This window comes from Patiria miniata, unplaced genomic scaffold, assembly GCF_015706575.1.
Source record: "Patiria miniata isolate m_02_andy unplaced genomic scaffold, ASM1570657v1 HiC_scaffold_22, whole genome shotgun sequence".
Lineage (NCBI taxonomy): Eukaryota > Metazoa > Echinodermata > Asteroidea > Valvatida > Asterinidae > Patiria > Patiria miniata.
This window is the reverse complement of record NW_024037061.1, coordinates 6,670,686-6,696,472: the sequence shown is the minus strand read 5'-3', so window position 1 is coordinate 6,696,472 and position 25,787 is coordinate 6,670,686. Positions and strand designations below refer to the sequence as shown.

Here is a 25,787-nt window from a genome sequence, read left to right as displayed (position 1 = left end):
CGCAAACATTCGGAAGGACATCTTGTCAAACGTCCTTCAAACATCAACATGATGGAACAAGTTTGAAAATTATGAAAATGCGCTTTTTAGACTCTTCATAGGCGTAGCCAGCGGGAGCGGGGGGGGGGGGGGTTACATACCCCCTTACCCCCGGGGGGGGGGGGGTAAATACCCCCTTACCCCGGCTACAACTCTGATTTAAGCACCAAAATTTGTCAGAATTTTGGATATTTTGCTGTTGTACATTTCTTTGGTGATTTTTTGTTGTTTCGGCGCATGACAGTAAACGGAGTTTTCACATGAGTGCATTCCATGAGCAAATTGGTATTCACAATTTAAGCAGAGAACCCATCAAGTGAACAGTGTCTCCCTGAAATGACATCACAGCAACAGCGCCCTCATTTCAGGACAAGTATGGGAAATTGTAAATGCAATGGGTTTCAAATAATTGTTATACATTTCAGAGTAGAAAGTTGCACAAAACATGTTCTTACGAAAGGTTTGCAATTTCAACAAAATGCAATCAGTAAGAGAAAAAACCCATCATAGGCCTACATGCACAAATAACGAGACAATACAATTTACGTTCACCTTGACTTTTAATTAGGCATCTCTAAAAGAACGGTTTTTGATAATTACAGAATGCTGAGGTATTTGGTCGATATCTGGATATATAACATCAAGTGACAAAAAATAGAAAAGTATTTACTAAAAATATATGTACACAAAGTTTAACATTTCATTAGTTTTTTATACTACAAATTTAAGTAAAAAACTACATTGCATACATGTTGCGTTTGCTTGGTTCTCAAGTCAGTTTCAACAAACTAGCGCCTTCGTTTTTGTGTAAGCCAAACATTGTTCACAATTCCTGGGACCTCCCTAATAGCACCAACGCAATGCACTCGTCTTCAGTGGCACGTTCAGAACGCACATGCAGCAAATGAATTATATTACTTCCAGAGGTCAATCAGGCATGAGTTATCCCAGTATTTTTGACGATAATAGCAAATTTGGATTAGCATATAAAGTTCATGCAAATATAAATATCCTACATAATACATTTTGTACAAAGTACTGTATATGCTGCCGATTATACGAAACCCTGTTCTTTATTTTAAAAAAATAATATTTACTGATTTTTCGCTTATTAAATCGAAAGACTTTGGTAATTTCTACATTTTTAGTAATTTAGATCATATTTTCCGAGGTTTAGACGTTATATTTGTACTCATTTTCAAAGATAGAAAAATAGGTTCTAACATACACAATTGAATATAGCCTTATTTTACATACATGACATCGATAGCTGTAATGTGTTCCAGTTTTTCTCCGTGTTTCTACTTGTACAGACGTGAGAACAGCTGGCAGATATAATTTTAAGTAATTTAATCTTGGAGAATACGTATTGCTCGAATAACATTTACTCCACTGTTAAACAAAATAAGCAAAAAAAAAACAACAACATATTTTAACTGCCACACGTATACCACAATAAACATAAAGTAAAGTAAGTTGGAGGGAAACAAATATGTGCGAAACTTCAGTGAACGCAGTTATCACCGACCAGAATTTAAGTGTGGGAATCCCTGTCTGGGTGTGTATCAGCCTCCGACAACAAAATCCACATTTTGTGTAATCCATGTCAATAAAAAATAGTTAAAAAACAAAACAAATAAACAATACAAACTACAATTTGATTTAATTTAATACATGTTTGTCACATATACATGTTTACACGACCAACAACCACAGATATGAGTTAAAATGAAGAAAAGGGGTTAAAATTGCAACAAATTGACAAAGAATGATGTTGACCAATTTTACAAGATTAAGTTGCTGGTTTGGGATATTTTTTTTCTGACACCCATGTAATGGTTCAATCAGTGATCGACATTAATTCTTCAACCTCGGTCGAAATCTGCCCATAATTTAGAAATCATGTCCAATCAATTTCTATTTGAGTGTTTCTGTCACATTGGGACATGAGTACAATATATGTATATACTTTGATCGGGATGTAGTCGAGCCCACAACAAATGCAGTCACAAAAAAGTGCATGAATTAAAAAAGAAAGAAATGCCTTAATACAAAGCACATTTAGAAATCTTGTAATTTGAATTTGGACGGGATGATGTGATGAATTTGTGATGGACTTTTGATAGACTGGAAGGGACTTGTGATGGACTGGACTACATCCAAGATTCAGGTCAATTATATTGTCATCTTCTGTTAGCGTCAACCTACATCCAAATAACATTATGTAACATCATACATGAGTGTAGATCCATATTATATACCTTCCACCTTCTTCTGTCGACTAGGATTGTGTACTTTCATATGTGTTCGGAGGTTGTCCCTCCGTGAACATGTCTTCCCACAAACCTCACAGATGAAACTTTTGTTTTGTGAGTGAGCAAGTGCGTGTCTCCTCAATCTCCCGAGGTGAGTGAATGTTTTGCCACATACCTGGCACAAGAAGGGACGCACATTTGAGTGGATTGCACTTGCAAGGTGGTTTGCTAAATTGTGGCGTGTCTTAAATTTTTTATCGCATTTATCACAGGGGTAGATTCTTTGATTGGCTGCATGACTGCGTTGATGATTCCTCAGTCCTCTCTTGGATAGATTAGAACGGTCGCAGAGACTACACGAGTACAGTTCCTGATCAAAGTGAGTCTTTCTGTGAGCTGTCAATGTTCCTGAATGCCCGTATCTTTTATCACACAGGTCACATGCGAAGAGTTTCAAGTCATGACTGTCACTGTGAGAGTTTTTCATGTGGATTTTGAGACGGCCGGGATAGTGGAAGGCAACTCCACAGATTGGACATTTGTGGTTTCTTTCCATTCTGTGTGTCAATTCATGTTGCTGACATGAGTACTTTCCGATGAATTTCTTACTGCATATCGAGCAAGAAAACGGTTTGGCTTTGGTATGTTTATAGGCGTGAATCCGAAGGATGTTTGGTCTCAAAAATTTCTGATGGCAGATCTTACACTCATGTTTCTTGACTTCTTGTGGCTTCGGATGGGTCTCGCGATGCTTTCTGAGATCTGCAAAGTCTTGAAACGTCGCTGGACATTGTGTGCAGTTGAATTTTCTGACCCGTGTGTGAATAAGTTGGTGTTCTTTCATGTGGCTTTTTTTGCGGAAAGCTTTACCACAGTTACTACACTCAAATGGTTTTCCGTTGAAGTGAGCTATCTTGTGTTTAGACAGACTGTATCTTGACTTGAAAGTTGCCGGACAGATTGAACAGTCGAACAGAGTTTCAAGGACATGTCTTTGCAAGTGTTCCTCAATACACTGAGAACTCTGAAATTTTTCCTTGCAAATCAGACAAGTGAATATATTGATTGGTTTCCCTTCAATGTGGCTTTGTTTATATCTCTGGAGGATTTCTTTCTCTGCAGCAGCTTCGAGTTCCTCGATACTATGGGTCTCTTTATGTCTGTGAAGTCCAAATCTAGTAGAGCTGGCAGATTCACACATGTCGCACGGGTATCCTTTGTTTTCAGTGTGAGTATTCGTGTGTTCTTTCAAGCTAGCACGGCACTTGAAGGTTTTATCACACATAGTGCAAGGCAATCGTTGAGTGGTTACATCATGAGACAACCTGGTATGACGTTTGAAAGCTTGTCTGGAAAAGTAGACTTTGGAGCAAGTGCCAAAAGAAAGCTTCTCTGATTGGCTATGTTCTGGACTTGACTTCTCACTTGAATCTCCGGGTTTGGAATCAGCAGGAACTGCATGGTGCAACTGCAGGGATGCTAGAGTTTCGAATGTCAAGAAGCAAACCTCACATGAAAGCTCTCTTTTCTCCGATTGAGAACATATGTGCTCTTTAAGTGCAGATTTGTCAGAGAATTGTTTTAGGCAGTTCTCACAAGTGACATTTTCATCATTGACTGCACTTTCATCATCCAAAGTATGAGATAGCATGTGCATCCGATGTGCTCCTCTGCTGTAACAAAAGTGCTGGCAGATGACGCAGGAGTAGACTTTCTCCTTTGTGTGGATATTTACATGCTCTTTCAAGACGTCTCTCCTTTTGAAGGATTTATCACACAGCGTGCACTTAAACGGTCTATCTTTGTTATCATGGATTGACTTAACGTGTTTCTTCAGAGATTGCTTGCAAGAAAAGTTTCGATTGCAAGTACTGCACGAGAGTGATGCATCACTTGAGAGCACTGATAACAGCCTTTCTGGCTCGCTATGTTCTGGACTTGACTTCTCACTTGACTGTTCAGGTTTGGAATTGGCATGAATTGCATTGTGTACTTGCAAGGATTCTACCGTTTTGAATGTCGAAGAATGGTCTTTACATGAAAGCTCCCCATCGTTTGCGTGTGAACGCATGTGCTCTTTAAGTGCAGATTGGTTGGAGAATTGTTTTGGGCAGTGCTTACAGCCGACATTTTTATCGTTGACTGCACTGTTGTCATCCAGATTATGAGATTTCATGTGCATCCGATGTGCTCCTCTGCTGTAACAAAAGTGCTGGCAGATGATGCAAGAGTAGACTTTCTCCTTTGTGTGGAGATTCACATGCTCTTCCATGATGTCTTTCCTGTTGAAGGCTTTATCGCACACCGTGCACTTAAACGGTCTATCTTTGTTATCATGGATTGACTGGATGTGAATCTTCAGAGATTGCTTACAAGAAAAGTTACGATCGCAAGTACTGCACGAGAGTGATGCATCACTTGAGGGCACTGAAGACAGCTTCTCTGGTTCGCTATGTTCTTGACTTGACTTCTCACTTGTCTGTTTGGGTTTGGAATCGACATGAACTGCATGGTGCAATTGCAAGGATGCTTCCGTTCTGAATGTCAAGAAGCAAACCGCACATGAAAGCTCTCTTTTCTTTGAGTGAGAACGCATGTGCTTTTTAAGTGCAGCTTTGTCAGGGAATATTTTTGAGCAGTGCTTACAAGTGACATTTTTGTCATTGACAGTGCTTTCGTCATCCAGAGTATGATATTGCATGTGCATCCGATGTGCTCCTCTGCTGTAACAAGAGTGCTGGCAGATGATGCAAGAGTAGACTTTCTCCTTTGTGTGGAGATTCACATGCTCTTCCATGATATCTTTCCTGTTGAAGGCTTTATCGCACAGCGTGCACTTAAACGGTCTATCTTTGTTATCATGGATTGACTGGATGTGAATCTTCAGAGATTGCTTGCAAGAAAAGTTACGATTGCAAGTACTGCACGAGAGTGATGCATCACTGGAGTGCACTGATGAGGAATGTGACTTCAAATCCTCTTTTGTCTCGAATTCCATTCCACAGACTTTGCACGGTAAATGTCTTCGTGGTCTGTGGGAACGCATGTGCTCGGTAAGTTTAGATTTAGTTGGAAATCTGAACTGACAGTGCTCGCATTCAAACTTGAAATCAACTGCTGTATCTTGCTTCTCTTGATTGTGGGACTTTGTGTGCCTAGAACGTGCCGCTCGACTGAGGAAGGCCTGTTTGCAGACTTTACATGATAGCTTCTTCTCCTTAGAGTGGATGTTTACATGGTCCTTAAGATTGCCTGTCCTCTTAAAGGTTTTGCTGCACATGGCACACGCAAACGGACGTTCACCAGCATTGGTATGTTCATTCACAACATGCGTCTTGAGATTCTGTGGTGTTGTGAAAGTTTCCGAGCAGTTTTGGCACTTGTACCAACGCACGCCAGATGAGTGTACTCGTTCTTGGTGAGTTGACAGAGAATCAGAACTTGAGAAGGTTTCATAGCAAGTTGGACAGAACCAGTTCTGCAATTGCCTGCCATTGTTTTGGATCTCTTCATTTGAAGCTTGCGAGGCTACAAAATAGTCAGGCAGGTTTTCATCTTGGGATCTTGATGAGTAGTTATCATCTGGAAGCCAAGTGCAGTCTGCTCCAGTGAGTGTGAAATCGTTGGACACCAGCCCCTCAGGATAATCCTGTCAATTCCAAACACAGATGTTCAACAAGTTTTAAGAATGGCCATGCACCCTAATTTCTCAACAGAAACGCGTAAAGACCTGAATAACATGTTTCCAAAGCAATAACATAGACTTACTTCATGGTGGGAGCTGTAAAATGCATAAAAAAGGTAAACTGCCATTTTACATTAAGCTGATTCTGCATCAACATCTTGTTTTTTCTGTCGCTGCGGATTGTGTACTCTCATATGGGTCTTGAGATTGTCTTTCCTCGAGCACGATTTACCACAAACCTCACAGACAAACGGCTTGGTTTCAGAGTGAATCACTGCATGTTTAGCTAATCCACTTTTGTTGGTGAAATTCTTCCCGCATATCTCGCACAAGAAATGTCGGTTGTTAGAATGTGTTCCCAGGTGACATCTTAACATGGACTTTGTTTTAAAGGCTCTGTCACAGATGTCACAGGCATGTGGCCTGCTGTGGGAATGAGTAACCTGATGACTACGTAAAGTACGGGATGTATAAAAGGAACGACTGCAGATGTCGCAAGTGAAAGGCTTTTCGTTTGAGTGTCTCCTAACGTGCTCTTTTAGGCCTGCTTTACTGGGGTACCGTTTCTCGCACAAGTGGCAAGCAAAGAGTTTAAGGTCGTGACTGTCACAGTGGAAGTACCTCATGTGCGCTTGCAGAACATGATTGTGATGGAAAGCTCGATCTTCGCAGATTGGACATTTGTAATTTCTTGGAACGGAGTGGCTTAGTTTGTGCAAACGAAGAGCTCTCTGTACCTTGAAGCACTTCCCACATTCCCCGCATGCAAATGGTTTCACTGTCACATGTGTCAAACCGTGTTGTTTCAGACGGGACATGCTAACAAATCCTTTGAAACAAACACTGCATACAAACTGTTTCTCTCTATGATCAAGGGGCTTCGGGTGTGTCATTCTATGTCTTCTTTGGTCAGCCGAATTTTGGAATGTTTCCGGACAAAGCTTACACTTGTAAATTCGGTTAGTATCATGAGTACGTACGTGTTCATTCAAGTGGCTTTTTCTACGGAAGGCTTTGTTACAGACATTGCATAGGAATGGTCTTTGGTCCGAGTGAGTCACTCTGTGCCATTTGAGAGCTTGTCTTGTTCTAAACTTTCCAGGACAAATACTGCAGTGAAATGGCTTCTCCAAAGTGTGTATCCGAACATGGTCAGCAAGTTTTGCCCTGTTTGGGTACACATGCTGACAGATCTCACATTGCGGAAGCTTCCTAGGGGCTGGCGGTGGCTTAGTGTGGGTCAACTTGTGTGTTCTGAGAGATGATGGGTTAAAGTAAACACGTGCACACAAATCACACGAAAACTTTCTCTGTTTAAGGTGCATATTCATATGTTCTTTCAAGCGAAATTTCTCTGTGAAGATTTTACTGCACAAAGAGCAAGGTAGTTGAGGCTTTTCTGAGTGACTGTCTCGTATATGCCTTTGCAACTTTTTTTGGTTGGTGAATTCTCTTGAGCAAATGCTACATGGTATTGGCTCAGGAGGTTGAGAAGGCACTTCACCAGCTTCTCTCTCAAGTTGTGTCCCATGGCAAGATACGTTGTGATTCTTGAGGGATGTTCTGACGTAGAAGACACGTTCGCACTTGTCACAAGGGAACTCCTTTTCTTTAGAGTGGATATTTGTGTGCTCTCTCAGACTTCTTCTGGTTGCTAAAACTCTATCGCACACAGTGCACACAAACTTTTCTCGGTTGGGTGCATGATGGTTTCGATAGTGTCTTTGTAGATAGCGCTTTTGTTTAAATTCTTTGGAGCAAATATTGCATGAATATGGAACATGTGCAGGATTCATTTCACTACTGCTCTGAGTGCCATTGTGAAAAATCTCAGAGATACCAGAAGAATTTGTCTGAACTATGCCAGGATAATCTACATTTCCATTTGATTCAGTAATAACATTGGATATTTCCGTACTTTCTTTGCAAGACCCTTGCTCATCAGTAGAGTTGTTGGAATGATGTCGTTTCATGTGCTTACGGAGATAGCCTTTCTGTGCGAACGTTTTCAGGCAAATGTTGCACATGAACCAGTGTGTGACGGAATGGATTTCTTTGTGGGAGCGAAGGGAATCTCTATTGGAGAAGATTTGACTACAAGTGGGACAGGACCAACTTACAGGATTTTGAGAATGGTCCTTGTTGATTCCGTCCTGCTCTGTTGATGCTTCCTGTTCCCGTTCCTCCATGGCCAAGGAAGATGGAGCAGCTGAAGTGCCGTCACGACAATGATCAGGAATCGTCTCCTTCACATCTTGGTTGAACTTTACAGTACTTTCTTGCACCTCAAAATCATCCTGCCGAAAGTAAAACAACTACAGTTATTATTTTTTTTCATTCTCTATTTCACGTATTGTTTTTGAGAATTACAAGGAGAAACAAGTTTTTGATTAGAGGAACATTTATTCAATGGTTTGCTTAATTACATAGTACAAAAGTTAATGATTTGCAGATTATAAAAACAGAGTAAGAAATCAATCTCCTTGAACCAGCACAATACTTATAGGTGTTGACATTAGGTCAGGATGAAGTACATCACTGTAAAGAAATGATTACTGCCTCAGCAACTATTCTTCAGCACACCTGTACGACATATTTTTTTCAGTGTTGCGACCCAAACGTGAGAATTTTTGCTAAACCATGTGTCATCTTTGTACCTAACTTAATTACCGACTGATCACTGATGACTAAGACTCACTGTCAATCGTTAGCTGGGCACTACTGCCAATGAATGGTTTAAATCTGGCCCATTGCGTCCACAACATCTAAGCAATCGTGAACAATCTAAGCTAATATCTGGACTCTCACCTTTTCATTAGATGACTGTATTGTAGGCACTGTAGGCCTACTTTCCACTGTCCTTTCTCCAGATTGATATGAACACTCTGAATGTCCTGGATCCTCTGTCTTAATGTCAGCGCTGCTGCCTGTATCTGTTGGGAAGCCTGCTTGAGGAGGCATCCAACTTGTCTGCAATGAAAGCATCGTCAGATCAAGGGCGGATCCAGAACACAATTTTTGGGGGGGGCCAAAAAAATTTTTGGTCCTCCAAAAAAGCGGGTCCAAAAATTACGGCGTGGGGTTCGGGGCCCGCTTAAGGGCCCCGAAATTTTTTTGGATTCTAGATGCTCTGTGGTGCGATCTGAGGCAATTTCTGACCACTTTAACCAATGTTTTTTTGAGGAAAAGATGGTGGTGTACTCATTGCCTGCCTTTTTTGCGATGTCACATAAAAAAAAAATTGGTTTCGTTTTTAGGGGGGGCCATGGCCCCCTTTGGCCCCCCCCCCTGGATCCGCCCTTGCGTCAGATTGAACATTGATAAAGCTGACAAAGTCTGAACTTCGCTTACAGGAGAACCTCAAAATATCACGGATCATTCTTAGTCTACCACAAAGTTTTGGGAGAGAGGCCCGATGACTCTTAAATTTTGAAAGTGCAGAGAATGACAGATTTGGATGGTTTATTTGGAAACTCTCTGGCGGGGCACCTCAGCTCACAAAAAAGAAAAAAAAATAATTGTAACATTCTCTATCATTTACAGAGAAATAATGGCCACTCCGCCCCCATTTATACCAGAGTCCCACCCCTCACATATTATCTTGATCACATGAATCTGGTAACCTGAATCCACTTTGCGATATTAAATTAGTACATTGTTTTTACCTGTTCATTAGATGATGAGGCCTCACGCACTTCATTGTATGGTGTATGGGACTCATTTGGTCCATGTGAAAACTCTGAAAGTCCTGAATTTTCCACCTTTATGTGAGTTGTGCTGGCTGTACCAACTGGAAAGTTGGTCTCTTCTGACTGGGGTGCCCAATTACTTGACTGCAAAGTAAAAATGCATGATTTCAAATTTTCACTAGCAATATTTATACAAGAATGAATCAGTTCACATCTCAACACAATAATGACCATCAACTGAAGTCATGTCAGACCTTTAACAATGATCTTTCACAACCCACCACAAAGTTTTTGGAGAATGGGCCCGACCTTCCTGAAATTTGAAAGTACAAAGAGTAATCCATTTGGTTCCTGTACAGTGACAATTTTGGATGGTTTATTTGGAAATGATCTGGCAGGGGAGCTCAGCTCTCAAAAATACAAGTAAGTTGTCACATTCGCTATCGCTCACAGAGAAATAATGGCCACTCCCCCCCCCTTTTATCCCAGAGTCCTGCCCCTCACATATTATCTTGATCACATGAATCTGGTAATCCACTTTGCGATATAGAACTACATGTATATTAAATTGTTTTTACCTGTTCGTTAGACAACGAGGCCTCAGGCACTTCAGTATATGGTGTATGAGAATCATTCGTTCCATGTGAAAACTCTGAAAGTCCTGAATTTTCCACCTTTATGTGAGGTGTGCTGGCTGTAGCAACTGGAAAGTTAGTCTCTACTGACTGGGGTGCCCAATTACTTGACTGAAATGTAAAAATGCATGATTTCACATTTTCACTAGCAATGTTTATGCAAGAATAAATCAGTTCACATATCAACACAACAACACAATAATGGCTATCAACTGCACTCATATCAGACCTTTTACAACGATCTTTCAAAATCCATCACAAACTTTTTGGAGAATGGGCCCGAGCTTCCTGAAATTTGAAAGTACAAAGAGTAATCCATTTGGTTCCTCTACATTGACAATTTTGGATGGTTTATTTGGATGATCAAGCAGGGGACCTCATGCAGCTCTCAAAAATACAAGTAAGTTGTCACATTCGCTATCACTCACACAGAAATAATGGTCACCCCCTCCCATTTATCCAAGTCCCGCCCCTCACATATTATCTTGATCACATGAATATGAATCTGGTAGCCTTTATCCACATGATGCACTTTTTAACTTTAATACATTGTTTTTACCTGTTCATAAGATGACAGGGTCTCAGCTGCTTCACTGTATGGGGCATGGTTAATTTCATCTGGCTGATGTGAAAACTCTGAAAAGCCTGAATTTTCCACCTTGATTTGAGGTCTGCTAACTGCATCAAATGGAAACTCTGTCACTACCGTCTGGGGTGCCCAATTACTCGACTGCAATGTAAAAATTATTTCAAATTTGTACAACAATTAAATCTTGATACCTCAAACTCTGATAACTCAAAACAATTGTTTAAGTCCAAAAAAGCATCCATTGCCTTCAGAAGTATAACAATGATATACAACCCTGCTTAACTCAAAACAACTGTTAAGTCAAATTTTGAACCTACTCCCTTACGGTTTGACTTATCAAGATTTCACTGTACCACTATTAATGCACAAATGGAAAATGTTGCATCTCAATACTTTAATAGCTTTGAATTGCAGCCATAGAGGACCTTTCAGATTACCTGTGCCTGGGATAGTTGGGGAGTCGGCATTGAACTACAAGGAGCATAATAACTTTGTGGAACTGCTGAAAAGACTGAATCTTCTGTCGCGACATGAAGACTGTTGGTTGCAACCATAGGGTAGTGTCCCTGCAACGGTTGGGCACTCCATCTTGACTGTGTAAAGATTAAACAAAATTAAGTTAGCTATATACCTGTACTAGTAGTGCTCTTCAAACTCCAGGTAACTTCATACTATTGCCATATGTTGCTTTATACAGAAAACTCAATCCAGAATGGTAATTTATCCTCCCATACTAAGCCCAGCATTCTATTCTTTTTTCAATTTGGAAATTCTGGATATTTATCTAAACATATGGAAACATGTTGTACCATGTATAATTTTACACTTTAAAGGAGAAGAAAGGGTAATCAGGCCACATAAAATAAAAGTTGCTGGCCTTTACCTTCCTCATCCTCCGGATTGTAAGGATTTTGGCAATTTAGGAATAAATAAAAGGAAGAATGTAACATGTCAAATGGGCAATAACGAGAGGAGGAGGTAGACAAGGTTTTAACAGGAAACTTCAGCGATCAACCACATCTTGTTTAATTCTGCTATTTTTCTGAATTTGTCCTGACCTGTTGATAGGATGGCTGGGTTGCAGGCACTGCATTGTAATTGGCATAGTGGATGTTTGATTGAAGTGAATACCCTGGAAGTCTAGGACCATCTCTCATGATGTGAGAAATCCTGGCAACGCTCATTTGGAAATCGGCCACAGTTTGCATGGGAATCCAGCTTGACTGTAATGAAAAGCATGCTGGGTTAACTTTGAGACTATCAAGTGACATATCTGTACTGGCTACTTCAAAAAAATATCTTAGATATACAGAAGCAAATGCAGGGCCCCTCATCAAATTGAACCCATAAGGTTACAATAAGATGACTGAATCATTTTTGAGCTCAAGTTGAACTGAAACATTCTCAATTTGATTTTGCCATCTTCAGCTTAAAATGAACTCAAATCAATTAAATTAATCATACATCAAACAGTGGAACCAGTTAGCTATTTGAATGTATACATGTTTAATTGCCTATTATCACTTGTATTAACTTGTATTACAGAATTGTATCACACTGTAATATAACCATAGAGCGCTAATGGGTTCAATATTAAGGGTAGCCAAGCTTTAAATCTAAACGTATTCATGCATGTGGTTGCTCATGCAGCCTCTCTTTCAACCTAACAGTGCAAAGGTCATAGTGCAAATGTCAAAGCTCCCATTACCTGCTGATAGATGACGTTATTAGCGGCACCCATGGCTCTGTTGATATTATGACTTGAACTGAAATCAACATGTCCACTGTTTGTTCCATTGTCATAATACGGCGGTGCCATTTGGACTGTTTGAGGTTCAAGTTTAACGCTGGGAGTCCTATACCGCCAAGCATTCTCCATTGTTATCCCACAGCTATTCATATGTACATTGTCGGGGAACACCTTACTTGATCTTCACTGAAAATCAAAGGTAGACATTTGAATTTTAATACCAGTTATACAAAAAAATGGAGAAGAAAACGTTGTATTGAAGTACAACCAAATTGCTGGCTGTGTCCAAAACACTATAGTGACAAATCATGGCCTATCTTAAGGAATTTCTGTTATGACAAAATATTTAACATGTAGTGTGCCTTTTAATGGTTGCAATATCTAACCGGCATTACTGAGTTTATATGGTGAAAACAGTGTTATGCTCGCCCCCAACTAGGCCTAGTACTAGGCTATAGTCCCAACTTAAGCTCCCAGGATGTCACGGTCCCTACTTACTACATTTGGAACCAAGTTAGTTGGGATGGGCCCAATTTAAGTTGAGACCACTATATCCCAACTAAGTCTGGTTGGGGTGTATCAGGAATAATGCATTATTAATGCGCTCTACTTAGCCTACGTGATGGAAAATATATATCAACACCCTTATTTATTACTTACCTTCACTTATGATGCATTTTTCACCAGCAGGTATACAATTTTACTGTCCAATTCCAATAATTTGGCCATGCAATGTTATTAGGCTGAAAAACAAAATGGACTTTGCATGACTTGCGAACACTTTTTATACGCAAGTCCTCATTTATACTTTACTGCTACCATGCATGCAGGCATATAGGCCTATGTCCTACAGTTCGGGCGTCACAGAAAGGGTACAACAATGCCAGTTCGGTGAAAGCAGTAATCCTCTTTGAACGTAGGCCCTACCACTGCTAGCTATTCACTTCACAATCCATTAACAATAAAGCAACAAATCCTATAGACTAGCCGAGGTCGTTTGATGACAAAGGCAACCTGAGGATTAGCTCGCCGCAAGATCAGTCGCGGCGGTGTGATGGTATTGCCATAGTAAGGTATGTGCGGCAACTATTGCGCTTAAAAACTAGTAAAATCAAAATATTAAATCAGAACTAAGCAGTAGGCTGTGTCAGGCCATGGTCAGGCTGATTTTAATCAGTTAACAATTTCGGTTAAGCGCGCAAAAAATGGTAAGTGCATTTAAGTTATTGTGAATATTAAAGTTGCCCAAAACTGCCTGGCACAAGTTCCCAGACAAAAAAAGATCAAGCAATCGAGCTGACTTCAATCATGTTCACCAATAAAACAAAACAAAACAAGAAAACAGGCAAGGCAGACTTAATTTTACTGTTCAAAGCCTATTTTGTCAGCTGACATGAAAAATATACTTCCAGGGCACGTGGAGAAAATTGCAAGGGTTCAGCGCGCGCGCGCAGCTGCTGTATGTTGTACAACAGCGCCACCACTTGACACGAGCGCGCTGTCATAAATATGCTTCCGGTATCCAACCTTCAACTTTCAAGGGAAAAATCTGTCATTGTGTCAATGTGTGTATGATAATTGATATGAACGAACGGATATTAAACGGGCATGCAATTGCATGATGGGTATGGTTATTCCTTGTTTGGCATTGTAAAGAATAGTACTTGTGTCCTTTGTATTGTTTTCCTTGCTCCCTTCTGCAAGTTACACATAATTTCATGATTTTATTTTTATTTTTTCCATAGAGCTATATTAAATTAGAGCTCTAACTTCGTGTACAAAGTAATGCCTGCTGGACGCATCTATGTTTGTGCACAAACCTATGGAGACCTAGACAATTTGTATGGCTTTTGTACGGCTATTCGCATATCTGCGTTTGTATTCCATACCGGTGCGTTACTGAAGCCAAATACGCCCAAAACCGAAATGCATGATCAGCAAATGAGTGTGTCATTTTGCTCTACGCAAACAGCGCAACATGTGCGCGTATTCGCTGCAGATGCTTTTTGCCGTCGCGTTGTTTTTTTTAACCGTCAGGACGCGCTTTAAGTTGTTTGTGTATCTTCTACTTGCGCATTGCATGTAGAGTACACTTTCAAAATTTAATCCATCTAATTTTATTATGTTCATGATTATGTTCTACAAACACGCACATGAATTCAAAATGTCTGCGCCCAGGAGGGCTTCAAAGCGTCTCCGCGCACAGAATGACGAGTTAGCGCTCTAGTAATTTAATATAGCTCTATGGTTTTTACCTAGCTTGAGTAACTCCAGCCAGTTTTTACCCAGTCGTATGCCAAGACAGCAAATTAAATTTTGTGTTCAGTTGCAATATGTCAGTCGTTGGATTAATTGGGAACACTTCCATGTCTACTCAAACTACTCTAAAGTCTTGGCAACTTTGTAACTCACTGGATAGTGGATTGGGAAAGAGTTCCATCCTTGGACACACACCTGTGAGTATGGTCTGAAAATATCCAAGTGTTTTCTCAGTGAGTGAATGCTTAAATATTTTCCGGGCTGAATTTTTCCCTCATTTAATTTTTTTTTTTAAATACAGAAGGTAGGTAGATGAATGATAAGAATTATCAATGATTGATAAGAATCACTGAATGATAACAATTACTGTAAGTGTTTTGACCTGCCATTAACTGTCTGTATACACTCGTGATTTTTCAGCAATGCAAAGTGAAAGTTTTGAAGACACTTTTACTGGCTGTTGGGCACCCACCATCAAAGAAGAGGCAACAACCATCAAAGCTGAACCTGCTGACATCTATACTAGTGATGATGTCTCAGGTGCGGAACAGGCTAAGGCAAGCATGCCAAGCTCAGGCATGGATACAAACACTGTTGAGAATAGGACCATTGCAGCACAGGTACAAAGCAAACAAGGTTTTTTGAAGTCACTCAGAAAATTAGTTCTAAGAGCAACTCATGTTGAATAAATAAATTGTGATTTTAGAGAGGTGAACATTTTTTTTGCATTTTAGAGTTGTTCAAATCTTCTGACGATTTGGTGGTTTTTTTTGGTGACTCAAGAAAGACAATCTGAAAGGGTGACTTACATGTATCTCTTTTTTATTTTGTTTATAAGTTGATCAGTTTCTATGTTTTGGAAGGCATACATGTAGGAACCTAGAACATCTGTTTTCTGGAATGACACTCAGTCAGTCTTCGGGGGCACTTTTCGTGTATCCAAAATAGTTTGGAAATAAAGCTTCATGCATCTAAAGTAACAAAGGCTACAACTCAAAAAGTCCTAAAATCTATCAAACTACTGCAACATGTTAGATTAGATTTCAGTTGTTTCAAGACGGTTAGATGTGAGGGGGCTTTCATTGTTTTATTTGACTCCATAAAATGATATGGTTCTTATTGTTGCACAGGCAAGTTGGACATCTCAGCAACATGTCTCAGATGAGCCAATGGATGGAGCAGGCATGTTTGAGATTAAGAGAGAATATTCCGACAACTCTCTGGAATCACACTATCATTCCCCGTGTAATGAAGAAGCATCTGCTACCAAACCATCTCAGGTAACTTGAATCATCTTTTATTGCTTTGTATTTGCCATGTTGAATCTAGTAGCAATCAAGTATGGCACAGGATTAAAATATCAATAATTGGCCTGCCCAGGGCCAAAGACTACAGTGTTTATTAAAGGGCACATGTAATGTGATTGTTTAATGCAATCCTTGAAAATGCACCTTTGTGTCCCATTTAACCTTATTTTCAATTTTTATTTTGCCATTTTAAGGGCATTTTGGTGCCTATTTGGTTTTTATGCTTAGAAAAATTTCCATATTCATGAGCAAAAGTGTGTCATTTTAGGCTGAAACCTCAATGTTACACAGCTATTTCAGTACCAAAATTTGCCAGAATTTTTGATATTTTGCTTTGATTTTTTTGTTCTTTGGTAATTCGTTATTGGTTTAGTACATGACAGTAAACCAATGAGCAAAGTTTTCTCACAAATGTTTTCAATGAGCAAATTTTAGGTCACAATTTGAAAAGAAAACACCTGAAGTGAACAGTAGTGTTTTCCTGAAATGACATCACAGCAACAGCGCCCTCATTTGTCATTGAAAGCATGGGCAATTTGAAATGTTTTAAAAAGTACACTTTTCAATAATATTAACCAATAGGGATGTCAAATAATTTTCATAAAGTTTTAAGAGGAGTAGAAAGACGCACAAAAATATGTTCCGAAGTAAGATTCATGTCATGCCCTTTAAAATTTATTGTATGATTGATTTGTGATATTGTTTAATGATGTCATACATGTAGGCAAACTTGATGATGCATCCTCCAGTAACAGAGTATCCAGCCGACGCTGCCAGTGGTCTCCATCTCAAGACGGAGGATCCAGGACTTCAAGAATGTATTCATGCATCGTATGGTTGTCATGAGACTAACAGTTCAATGACAGCGATCCAGGAGAACAGATCATCTCCATTAGAGCAGGTAATAAGAACCATGTGTTTTTGACATACCTATTAGTGCTGTAGATTTATTGGGCTGCATGCCACTCATGTGCACATTTGCGTCAACGTTGCCTAGGTTCTTATGAACATGCCAACCCAAAGTGGAACAAAAATACCATTGAGAAATTGTTGTACTTGTGCTGCCAGTCTCAATGTGAAGGTGGCAGCTGAAGGTCTCGACTTTAACCAGTTCGCGCCAGGATTATTTTGACATTGACCAGACCTAGGCCTGGGATTGTTTTCACGAACCTCGATGCCAGATGGGTTCAGGCCATCATCTGCGGGTAGCACACCCTGATGTTTCTGGCCTCGCTAGCTGTGAGCGGGTCGCAGACAGATATTTCTGGCCTTGCTCGTTGCATGTTTATCCGTCATCCGTTCCAAATACCCCAAAACTTTTGTGTGTATACATGTCATCCGCATGAACTGTTTAAGTTAAATTTTGGTAGTGATATATATGAATTTACTGGAGATTTTTTGATATGGAAAACGGCAAATTCAGTTCCGACGGTTCACTGAGTGTCAGTCGGCCATCTTGTAAAAGATGGCAAACAACTCGAAAATGCCTTCTTCTTTTCCGCTAATCTTTGCCATTTGTTGGTGGCTATCATTCACTCCCACTTGCACAAATATTCCCAATGTTTGCTAACATTAGAGCTGTTCACATAAATGCACTCCTGGCTACATTGGCTAGGTTTCAAACTTTGGTTTATGAAAAATTATGTTGCATAAAGTGAGCGACTCTGTGACCGTAGACCTTCCCGAAGAGTGTAGATCTTCCAGAATTGGGATCATGGAGGAAAAAAGCAGTGGGGAAGGATAAACGGTAGTTCTTGAATTTTAATCAAGTTTTTTTTATATTACAGTCTAGTTGGACACCCCAACCGTCAGAGTCAGCAGTAGATTCCACCATCTGTCCGAATATAAAGACAAAAGATTCGGTGCTCCCAGAGAATTTGCCTCAATCCAATGAGTATCAACATGCTCTGTGCGATGGAGAAATACCTGCTACTCAACCATCATATGAACAGGTAATGTGAAATGCCATTCATGGCATACATTGTAATTAACTAGCGAGGAGATTATAAGTTATTAAGCCTCATGCATACGTACAAACCAAACATGCTTCTTTCATTAGTCAATGGTCCAACTGGGAGCAAAACAACTACCCTATGCCATAGATGTTCTATTGCCCAACTAGTGAGTACTAGGGAACAACATGTACATGTAGGCCCCGAAAGATTGGCTCCTAAACTCATCACTATTTTTGTAAGGCTACTGGTGGCACTGAACCTCCTTGTTGAGCAACGGAGAAGCGATCACATGCATCATTTGGTGGGAATGATCTGATTTCCCATTTTTTTGCCCTAATGAAAAGAAATATGTACGAGTTGTAAATACACAAATGCTACTTTGTTTGTGTGAAGAAGTGCAAAATTTACTGGGCGATTTTTTTCCCCTTTTTCAGATTATTATTCAACCCCTACCCCTTTGTTTCAAATCCTGCCTGAACAATTTTGTAAACTAAATTTTAATGTTTAATTCACCACATATAGCTGGGTTAGCGTAAACATTTCTGCTCATTTGTGTGCCTCCAATCTAAAAATTATGTAATTAATTCCTATAATCATGATATTGATGACTCTTACTTTTGTCATTCAAATGAGGAATCAAGATTGTTTTCAAATCAAATTGAAATGACAAATATCCCATATTATTTTTTTTCTTGGGAAAGGTATTTAATGAATTGTAAGTACATATGTATAAAAGTTGTAATCTAGTGGTTTGTTTTGATTGCCTACTGTAACAGGATTCTTCACAGCAGCCAGTGAAAATGGAGACATCAGAGGAAATGATGTACAACGACGAACATGAGGAGTCTGACAGCATTGACCAATCAGAGGAAAGCATGTTGATGACTGCTCAATATGGCTGCTCTGTTGCCATGCTAACGGATCCATCGTCAGCTGGTCCTTCGAGTGCCCAGATTGGAATCGCTACCCTGCATGCAGCCCGACCTCAGACTCCCACGAGCTTGTCCTGTCCAACTTGCAACCAAATCTTCTCCTGTAAAGATTCCCTTCGTTCCCATGAGGAAATCCACTCCGTCATGCACTGTTTCATCTGCAACATTTGCTCGAAAACATTCACCAAGAAATGCTATCTGCAGAAACACATCAAACGACACTCAAGAACTGGGCAGAGGTTTCCATGCACTACTTGCAATGAGGCTTTTGATACCAGTTTTCATCTAAAAGAGCATGAAGCTACAACTCATAACAAAGCATGTGCATTAACTCCAGATGACCAAAATGTTGCAGAGAATGCAGACACTTCGATTGTAGAGAGGCCATTTCAGTGTGACCTTTGCCCTTTAAGATTCAAAACCAAGAACACCTTGCATTCACATCGAGAAGTCCATGCCACCATTAAGCCATACGCTTGTAGCAAATGCGGAAAGGATTTTATAAGGCAAAGAGGTCTCAAAGATCATGAACAAACTCATAATTCTGATGGAGTATTTAGATGCGAGAAGTGTCCTGAAACCTTCCGAAACTTTACGCAACTTAGATTGCATCGACGGAAACATTCAAAGCTGCCACAGGATGCAGTTCAACAGAATGTTCCTGTAACCCTTGTCAACAGTGACATGCAAGTTCCAGGCGACCAAAATGCTGCAGAGAACACAGACACTTTAGTTCCAGAGAGGCCATTTGAGTGTGACCTTTGCCCTTTAAGATTCAAAACCAAGAACACCTTGCATTCACATCGAGAAGTCCATGCCACCATTAAGCCATACACTTGTAGCAAATGCGGAAAGGCTTTTATAAGGCAAAGAGGTCTCAAAGATCATGAACAAACTCATAATCCTGATGGAGTATTTAGATGCGAGAAGTGTCCTGAAACCTTCCCAAACTTTAATCAACTCAGATTTCATCGACGGATGCATTCAAAGCTGCCACAGGATGCAGTTCAACAGAATGTTCCCGAAACACTTGTCAATAGTGACATGCAAGTTCCAGGTGACCAAAATGTTCCCGTTAACCTTGTCAACAGTGACATGCATGTACAAGTTTCAGAGACAACAGAAGTTGTTGGCCAAAAACAAACTTGTTTGAACAACAATGAAGCGTTACCAGCAAACATATTATCCCATGCAGAAGCAGTACCTGATATGAACGTTAGTAGCACTTTGGCAACAAATCTAGGAAGTGCTCCCTTTCCCTGTTACTATTACCCTGTAACCATCATGTACCCGCAAGTTCCTAGCGTAATAGCCGTTCAGAATCCTTTAGGAATGCCATTTGTTTGCTTCCCTCATAATCAGTCTTACGGATCCAGTTCCATTCTGCCAGAACAAATAAGCAACAACCTGATTGGCAACAGTCTGATTGGCAACAGTCATTCATGTGATTTGTGTGGTTGTACTTTCTCTGATATCGAGGAACTAAATACTCATCAGAAAACTCACGTTCAGTCAGCTGAAAACCTTGGCAACATTGACACATCAAGCCCAGAGACAACAGAGTTTGTGGGTCAGACACAAAATTCTGCCAACTACAAGTATGAGTTGCGAGAGCGCAAATTGCCCCATACATGTACTGAGCCGGCACTTGATTCAAACAGTGAGAGCACTCCGGAAGAAAAAGCTCTGGAAATTGAGAAGCTTGGCTACAGTCAGTCTTGTCACTTGTGTGGTTGTACTTTCTCTGATATCGAGAAACTAAGTGCTCATCAGAAAACTCACATTCAGTCAGCTGTTCCATACACGGCAACTGATCACGCTCATCAGGAGGTCTGTACGAGCAGACATGACCTCGTTGATGAGCAACTCCAAGTGCATACTCTTGATAAATCGTCGCAATATTCAGTCCTCCGTGATGAAGTTCATAGCGACTTGATCCCAGAGAGGCCATTTCAGTGTGAACTTTGCCCTCTAAGATTCAAGAAAAAGGACACACTGAAGTCGCACCAAGATGTTCATACCGGTGTAAAGCCATACGTTTGTGGAACATGTGGTCGAGCATTTGCCAGACGATCCGCTCTCCATGATCATCAACAATCACACAATCCTGATGGGGTATTTAAATGTAACAGGTGTCCTGAAACCTTCTCATGCTTTCGACAGCTAAGAGTCCATCAACGTTTACATCCAAAACTGCTAAGGAATCCAGTTCATCAGAATGTTGCTGAAAACCTTGGCAACAGTGACACATCAAGCCCAGAGACAACAGGGTTTGTGGGTCAGACACAAAATTCTGCCGACAACAAGGATGAGTTGCGAGAGCGCAAATTGCCCCATACATGTACTGAGCCAGCACTTGATTCAAACAGTGAGAGCACTCCGGAAGCAAAAGCTCTGGAAATTGAGAAGTTTGGCAACAGCCAGTCTTGTAATTTGTGTGGTTGTACTTTCTCTGATATCGAGAAACTAAGTACTCACCAAAAAACTCACATTCAGTCAGCTGTTCCACACACGGCAACTGATCACGCTCATCAGGAGGTCTGTACGAGCAGACCTGAACTCGTTGATGAACAACTTCCAGTACATACTCTTGATAAACAGTCGCAAGATTCAGTCCTCCATGATGAAGTTCTTAGCGACTTGATCCCAGAGAGGCCATTTCAGTGTGAACTTTGCCCTCTAAGATTCAAGAAAAAGGACACACTAAGATCGCACCAAGATGTTCATACCGGTGTAAAGCCATACGTTTGTGGAACATGTGGTCGAGCATTTGCCAGACGATCAACTCTCCTTGATCATCAACAAACACACAATCCTGACGGGGTATTTAAATGTAACAGGTGTCCTGAAATCTTCTCATGCTTTCGACAGCTAAGAGTCCATCAACGGTTACATCCAAAACTGCTAAGGAATCCAGTTCATCAGAATGTTGTTAAAAACCTTGGCAACAGTGACACATCAAGCAAGTTTGAGGGTCAGACACAAAATTCTACCGACAACAAGGATGAGTTGTCTGAGCACAAATTGCTCCATACTGAGGCAGCACTCACCCTGGAAGAACACCTTCTAGACATTTATCAATTTGCCTGCTTTTTTTGCTCCCGAATCTGCACCCAGCCTTCTGTTCTGAACCGGCACATAGCCCAAGCTCACAGTTCCTTAGAAAGCCCATTCCTTTGCTATGTCTGTAATCAGTCTTACAACACCACAACAAGTCTCAGAGAACATGTGAACTACCACAGGAGAGGGAACAGTTTCAAGTCGTACGATTGTGCTATTTCTGACGATAAATTAAAAACTCATGAAAAGACCAACAATCAGTCAGCCATTCCATCCGCTGCATGTGAAAACGTTCAGAATGTTAGTACCAACAGTTCTGAACTACACTTAGACCAGCAACTCCTAACAAACACTCTTGACACATCACCGATGCACCCAGTGGTACTCATAAAAAATCATGAAGCCACTCCCTCAACTGCGGGCAAAAGCGGTCAGAATGTTTGCGCCAAGAGTTTTGAGCTAGATGAGCAACTCCCATCACCTGCCACTCTTGACAAACTTTTGATGGAATCGATGAAACTCATGGAAAACTCGGACGAGATTCACAATCAGTCAGCCATTCTGTCAGCTGCATCTAAACACAGTCACAACGTTTGTATCAGAAGTTCTGAATCTGTAGATGAGCATCTCCGAAAAGTCACATTTGACAAGCAATTCATGGATTCTGTCAACCGAAATGTTGACCAACCCGACGTTCCTGATGAGAGGCCGTTTCAGTGTTCCCTTTGCCCTTTAAGATTCAAAAGGAAAGGAAATTTGCGCACCCACCAAGAAGTTCATGCCGCTGTGAAACCATATGTTTGTAGCACCTGTGGTAAAGCTTTCATTAGGCAAAGGTCTCTCAGAGGACATGAACAAATTCACGACCAAAATCGTGTATATAAATGTAACAGATGTTCTGAAACATTCTCAAGGTCTCGTGATCTTAAAATTCATCGTAAGATTCACTCCAGACCTCAAAATGATGGATGTCAAGAAAGTGTTGCAGAGGAACCAGTCAATAAAGACACACAAAGCACAGAGAGACCACATCAGTGTCATCTCTGTCCCTTAAGGTTTAAAAGAAAGGGCACGTTGCGCTCCCACCAAGAAGTTCATGCCACTGTCAAACCATACGTTTGTCATAAATGTGGTAAAACGTTCACAAGAAAAAGAAGTCTTCAAGATCACGAACAAATTCATAAGGATGGATTATTTAAATGCGAAAAGTGTCCTGAAACCTTCTCTCGATTTCATCATCTTAAAATCCATCGTAGGATGCACTCCCGACCCCAACAGGATGGATGTCAAGAGACTGTTGTTGCCGAGAAGCCTGTCAATAAAGAGACTCAAAGCGCAGAGAGACCATATCAGTGTCAACTCTGCCCTTTAAGGTTTAAAACAAAGGGTACATTGAGCTCCCACCAAGAGGTTCATGCCACAGTTAAACCCTACGTTTGCAACACATGTGGTAAAGCATTCGTGAGGCGATCAACTCTACAAGATCATGAGCAAACTCACAATCCTGATCGAGTTTTCAAGTGCAAGAAATGCTCTGAAACGTTTTCAAGTTCTAAAGACTTCAAACAGCACCGTAAAATGCACCCAAAGCCAAGTAAAGTAAAGACATTTCGCTGTGACACTTGTGAAAAGGATTTCCCAACACAACGTGCCCTGGTGAGGCACGGCTACGAACACACACAAGTGAAACCATTCCAATGTACGCAGTGCAGCAAGGGGTTTTTGTATGAGAAATCTCTCCAAGTTCATCAAAAGACCCACTCAGAAGTGAGGACGTACAAATGTCTCCTATGCAAAGATAGGGCCTTCTACACCCGTGTTGTGCTTGATGCACATATGAATTACTATCATAGCGAAAGCCACGACTTGAGACTGTTTGCATGCAACTTGTGTGACAAGAGATACCCGAGTGCTAGCTCCTTGGCATATCATGTGCTCGTCCACAAGAACCTGAAGCCGTTTGCCTGTCACACTTGTGGCAAATCCTACCGCTCCAAGATGGCTCTCAAGTACCACAAGAAGTACCACACTGGAGAAAAGCCTTCATTTTTCTGCGACATCTGCAAAAAGGGCTTCCTTGCCCTCTTTTTTCTGAACCGACACAAGAGAGAGTCTCATTCCCATCGTGACCGGTCGTTCTTGTGTCAGTACTGCGATAAAACATTCACACACAGTGGTCGGTTGTCGAGGCACGTTGCTATCCACACACGAAAAAATGTACTGGCCTGCAAGATTTGTGGCAAGACATGTCTGCGCAAAGACAATCTCAGGACACATATGAAAGTACATCGTCCTGGTCGAAGGAAGAAAACAACACATAGTGATTCTGATTGAATTCAATTAAAGTATAATTCAGGAGAAATCAGAAAACTGTTGAAAAACACTACATCTTAAGAAACATACTTTCATGCTCGATCTTAATAATGAATTGTTTTGTCTTCTAAACTGTGCCCCGAAGAATTGACATATTCGTGTAGCTTCTATTTGGCTTGTTCCTCATTGTGACAACTGTTCTACAAATTAACAGACATTATTTGTTCTTTGCCATCATTTTATTGTCGTTATCCCTAAGCCAATTCCATTGATGTATTTTCTTCAAGTTTCTTGCCACACGCTGCCTTACTCTAGAATCCCCTGCCTTCATACTGTTTTCCACATACCAATAACCTATCTCAGTTTCAGAATGCACATCTCTCACATTAAACTTAATCTTCTATCGTTCACTTTTGGTCTGTTCTTTTCCTCACCTTGAGAGGCCTTTGCGCTTAGTGACGGGTGACTTGCAAAGAAAAAACCAACAGCATTATCCTCTGCACTAAATGAGATGTCAAACTTACAGAGGATGACTCCAACATGACACTGTGGACAAACCATCTTGCTGTGCATCCTAAGTGCCTTAAATTGATTATATTATTAATGAGACTTCATAATTACAGTGTTTTGTTTATTGAATGTGATGTTTTCTTAAAACCAAAACCATATGTTTCTAGTACCATTCTGTTTTTCCCCCAGAGAATGCAAGTGTTTTATTGGCATTGATTAAGTTCTTTGTATATTATTAGTTCTTATATAAGTGACATTCAGATCCTTGTCATTTGATTGGTGGAACTCACATCACGTGACATTTGTTATTGCTCCCATTCACGCCGGGGCTCAAAAAGTCCCATTCGCCCATGGGGAATGGGAAATACTTTTGAACAGTTAGGATCATTCTTGTTCCATGACGCAGTATTTGTGTGCAAATGCATGCTGGTGTGCATGTTCAACATTGCGGGTAGCACGTATTGTTCCAAAGAGCCAGCGCTACCGAGTTGGGTTCAAACATATTCGTGAAGGGGTGGTTTGGAAGAGAGAAATACATTTTCCACCCATTTTGTACTGAAATAAAAGTTCAAATATATCAAATTACAAGGATCTATATGTCAGTTATATAAAACAAATATTGAGTGGCTTTTTATTGTGAAATGGGAGGAATATTATCGCTCGGTAAAATCTGGACTTTTCCAGTTCACTCGGCTTTCCCTCATGAAATGGAAAAGTCCAGATTTTACCTTGCGATAATATTCCTCCCATTTCACTCTGAGCCACTCAATATTTGTATAATATTTGTATAGCATACATGTATTTCATGA

General features: G+C 40.5%; 2 protein-coding genes across 8 annotated transcripts; one reads left to right on the top strand and one right to left on the bottom strand.

The window, feature by feature from the left end:
• Nucleotides 1–580: 580 nt before the first annotated feature.
• On the bottom strand, nucleotides 581–13,470 carry LOC119730601 (zinc finger protein 62 homolog). 2 transcript variants are annotated; one of them, XM_038203588.1, is made up of 10 exons: nucleotides 13,303–13,470; nucleotides 12,601–12,828; nucleotides 11,951–12,115; nucleotides 11,330–11,485; nucleotides 10,863–11,033; nucleotides 10,247–10,414; nucleotides 9,645–9,812; nucleotides 8,788–8,949; nucleotides 8,100–8,276; nucleotides 581–5,943 (listed from the first exon to the last, which is right to left on the bottom strand). In XM_038203588.1, exons 2-10 carry the CDS (start codon nucleotides 12,790–12,792, stop codon nucleotides 2,293–2,295), a joined length of 5,010 nt encoding a protein of 1,669 aa, XP_038059516.1. In that variant the 5' UTR covers nucleotides 12,793–12,828; nucleotides 13,303–13,470; the 3' UTR covers nucleotides 581–2,292. The 2 variants fall into 2 exon arrangements, with proteins under 2 accessions (XP_038059516.1, XP_038059517.1); XM_038203589.1 differs by lacking the exon at nucleotides 8,100–8,276.
• On the top strand, nucleotides 12,747–25,561 carry LOC119730600 (zinc finger protein 91-like). 6 transcript variants are annotated; one of them, XM_038203587.1, is made up of 7 exons: nucleotides 14,084–14,267; nucleotides 15,322–15,521; nucleotides 16,032–16,181; nucleotides 16,933–17,109; nucleotides 17,996–18,160; nucleotides 18,940–21,344; nucleotides 22,053–25,561. In XM_038203587.1, exons 1-7 carry the CDS (start codon nucleotides 14,261–14,263, stop codon nucleotides 24,487–24,489), a joined length of 5,541 nt encoding a protein of 1,846 aa, XP_038059515.1. In that variant the 5' UTR covers nucleotides 14,084–14,260; the 3' UTR covers nucleotides 24,490–25,561. The 6 variants fall into 6 exon arrangements, with proteins under 6 accessions (XP_038059511.1, XP_038059512.1, XP_038059513.1 ...); XM_038203583.1 differs by lacking the exon at nucleotides 14,084–14,267 and adding an exon at nucleotides 12,747–12,841 and having other exon boundaries at nucleotides 18,940–25,561; XM_038203584.1 differs by lacking the exon at nucleotides 14,084–14,267 and adding an exon at nucleotides 13,605–13,715 and having other exon boundaries at nucleotides 18,940–25,561.
• The last annotated feature ends 226 nt before the right edge of the window (nucleotides 25,562–25,787 follow it).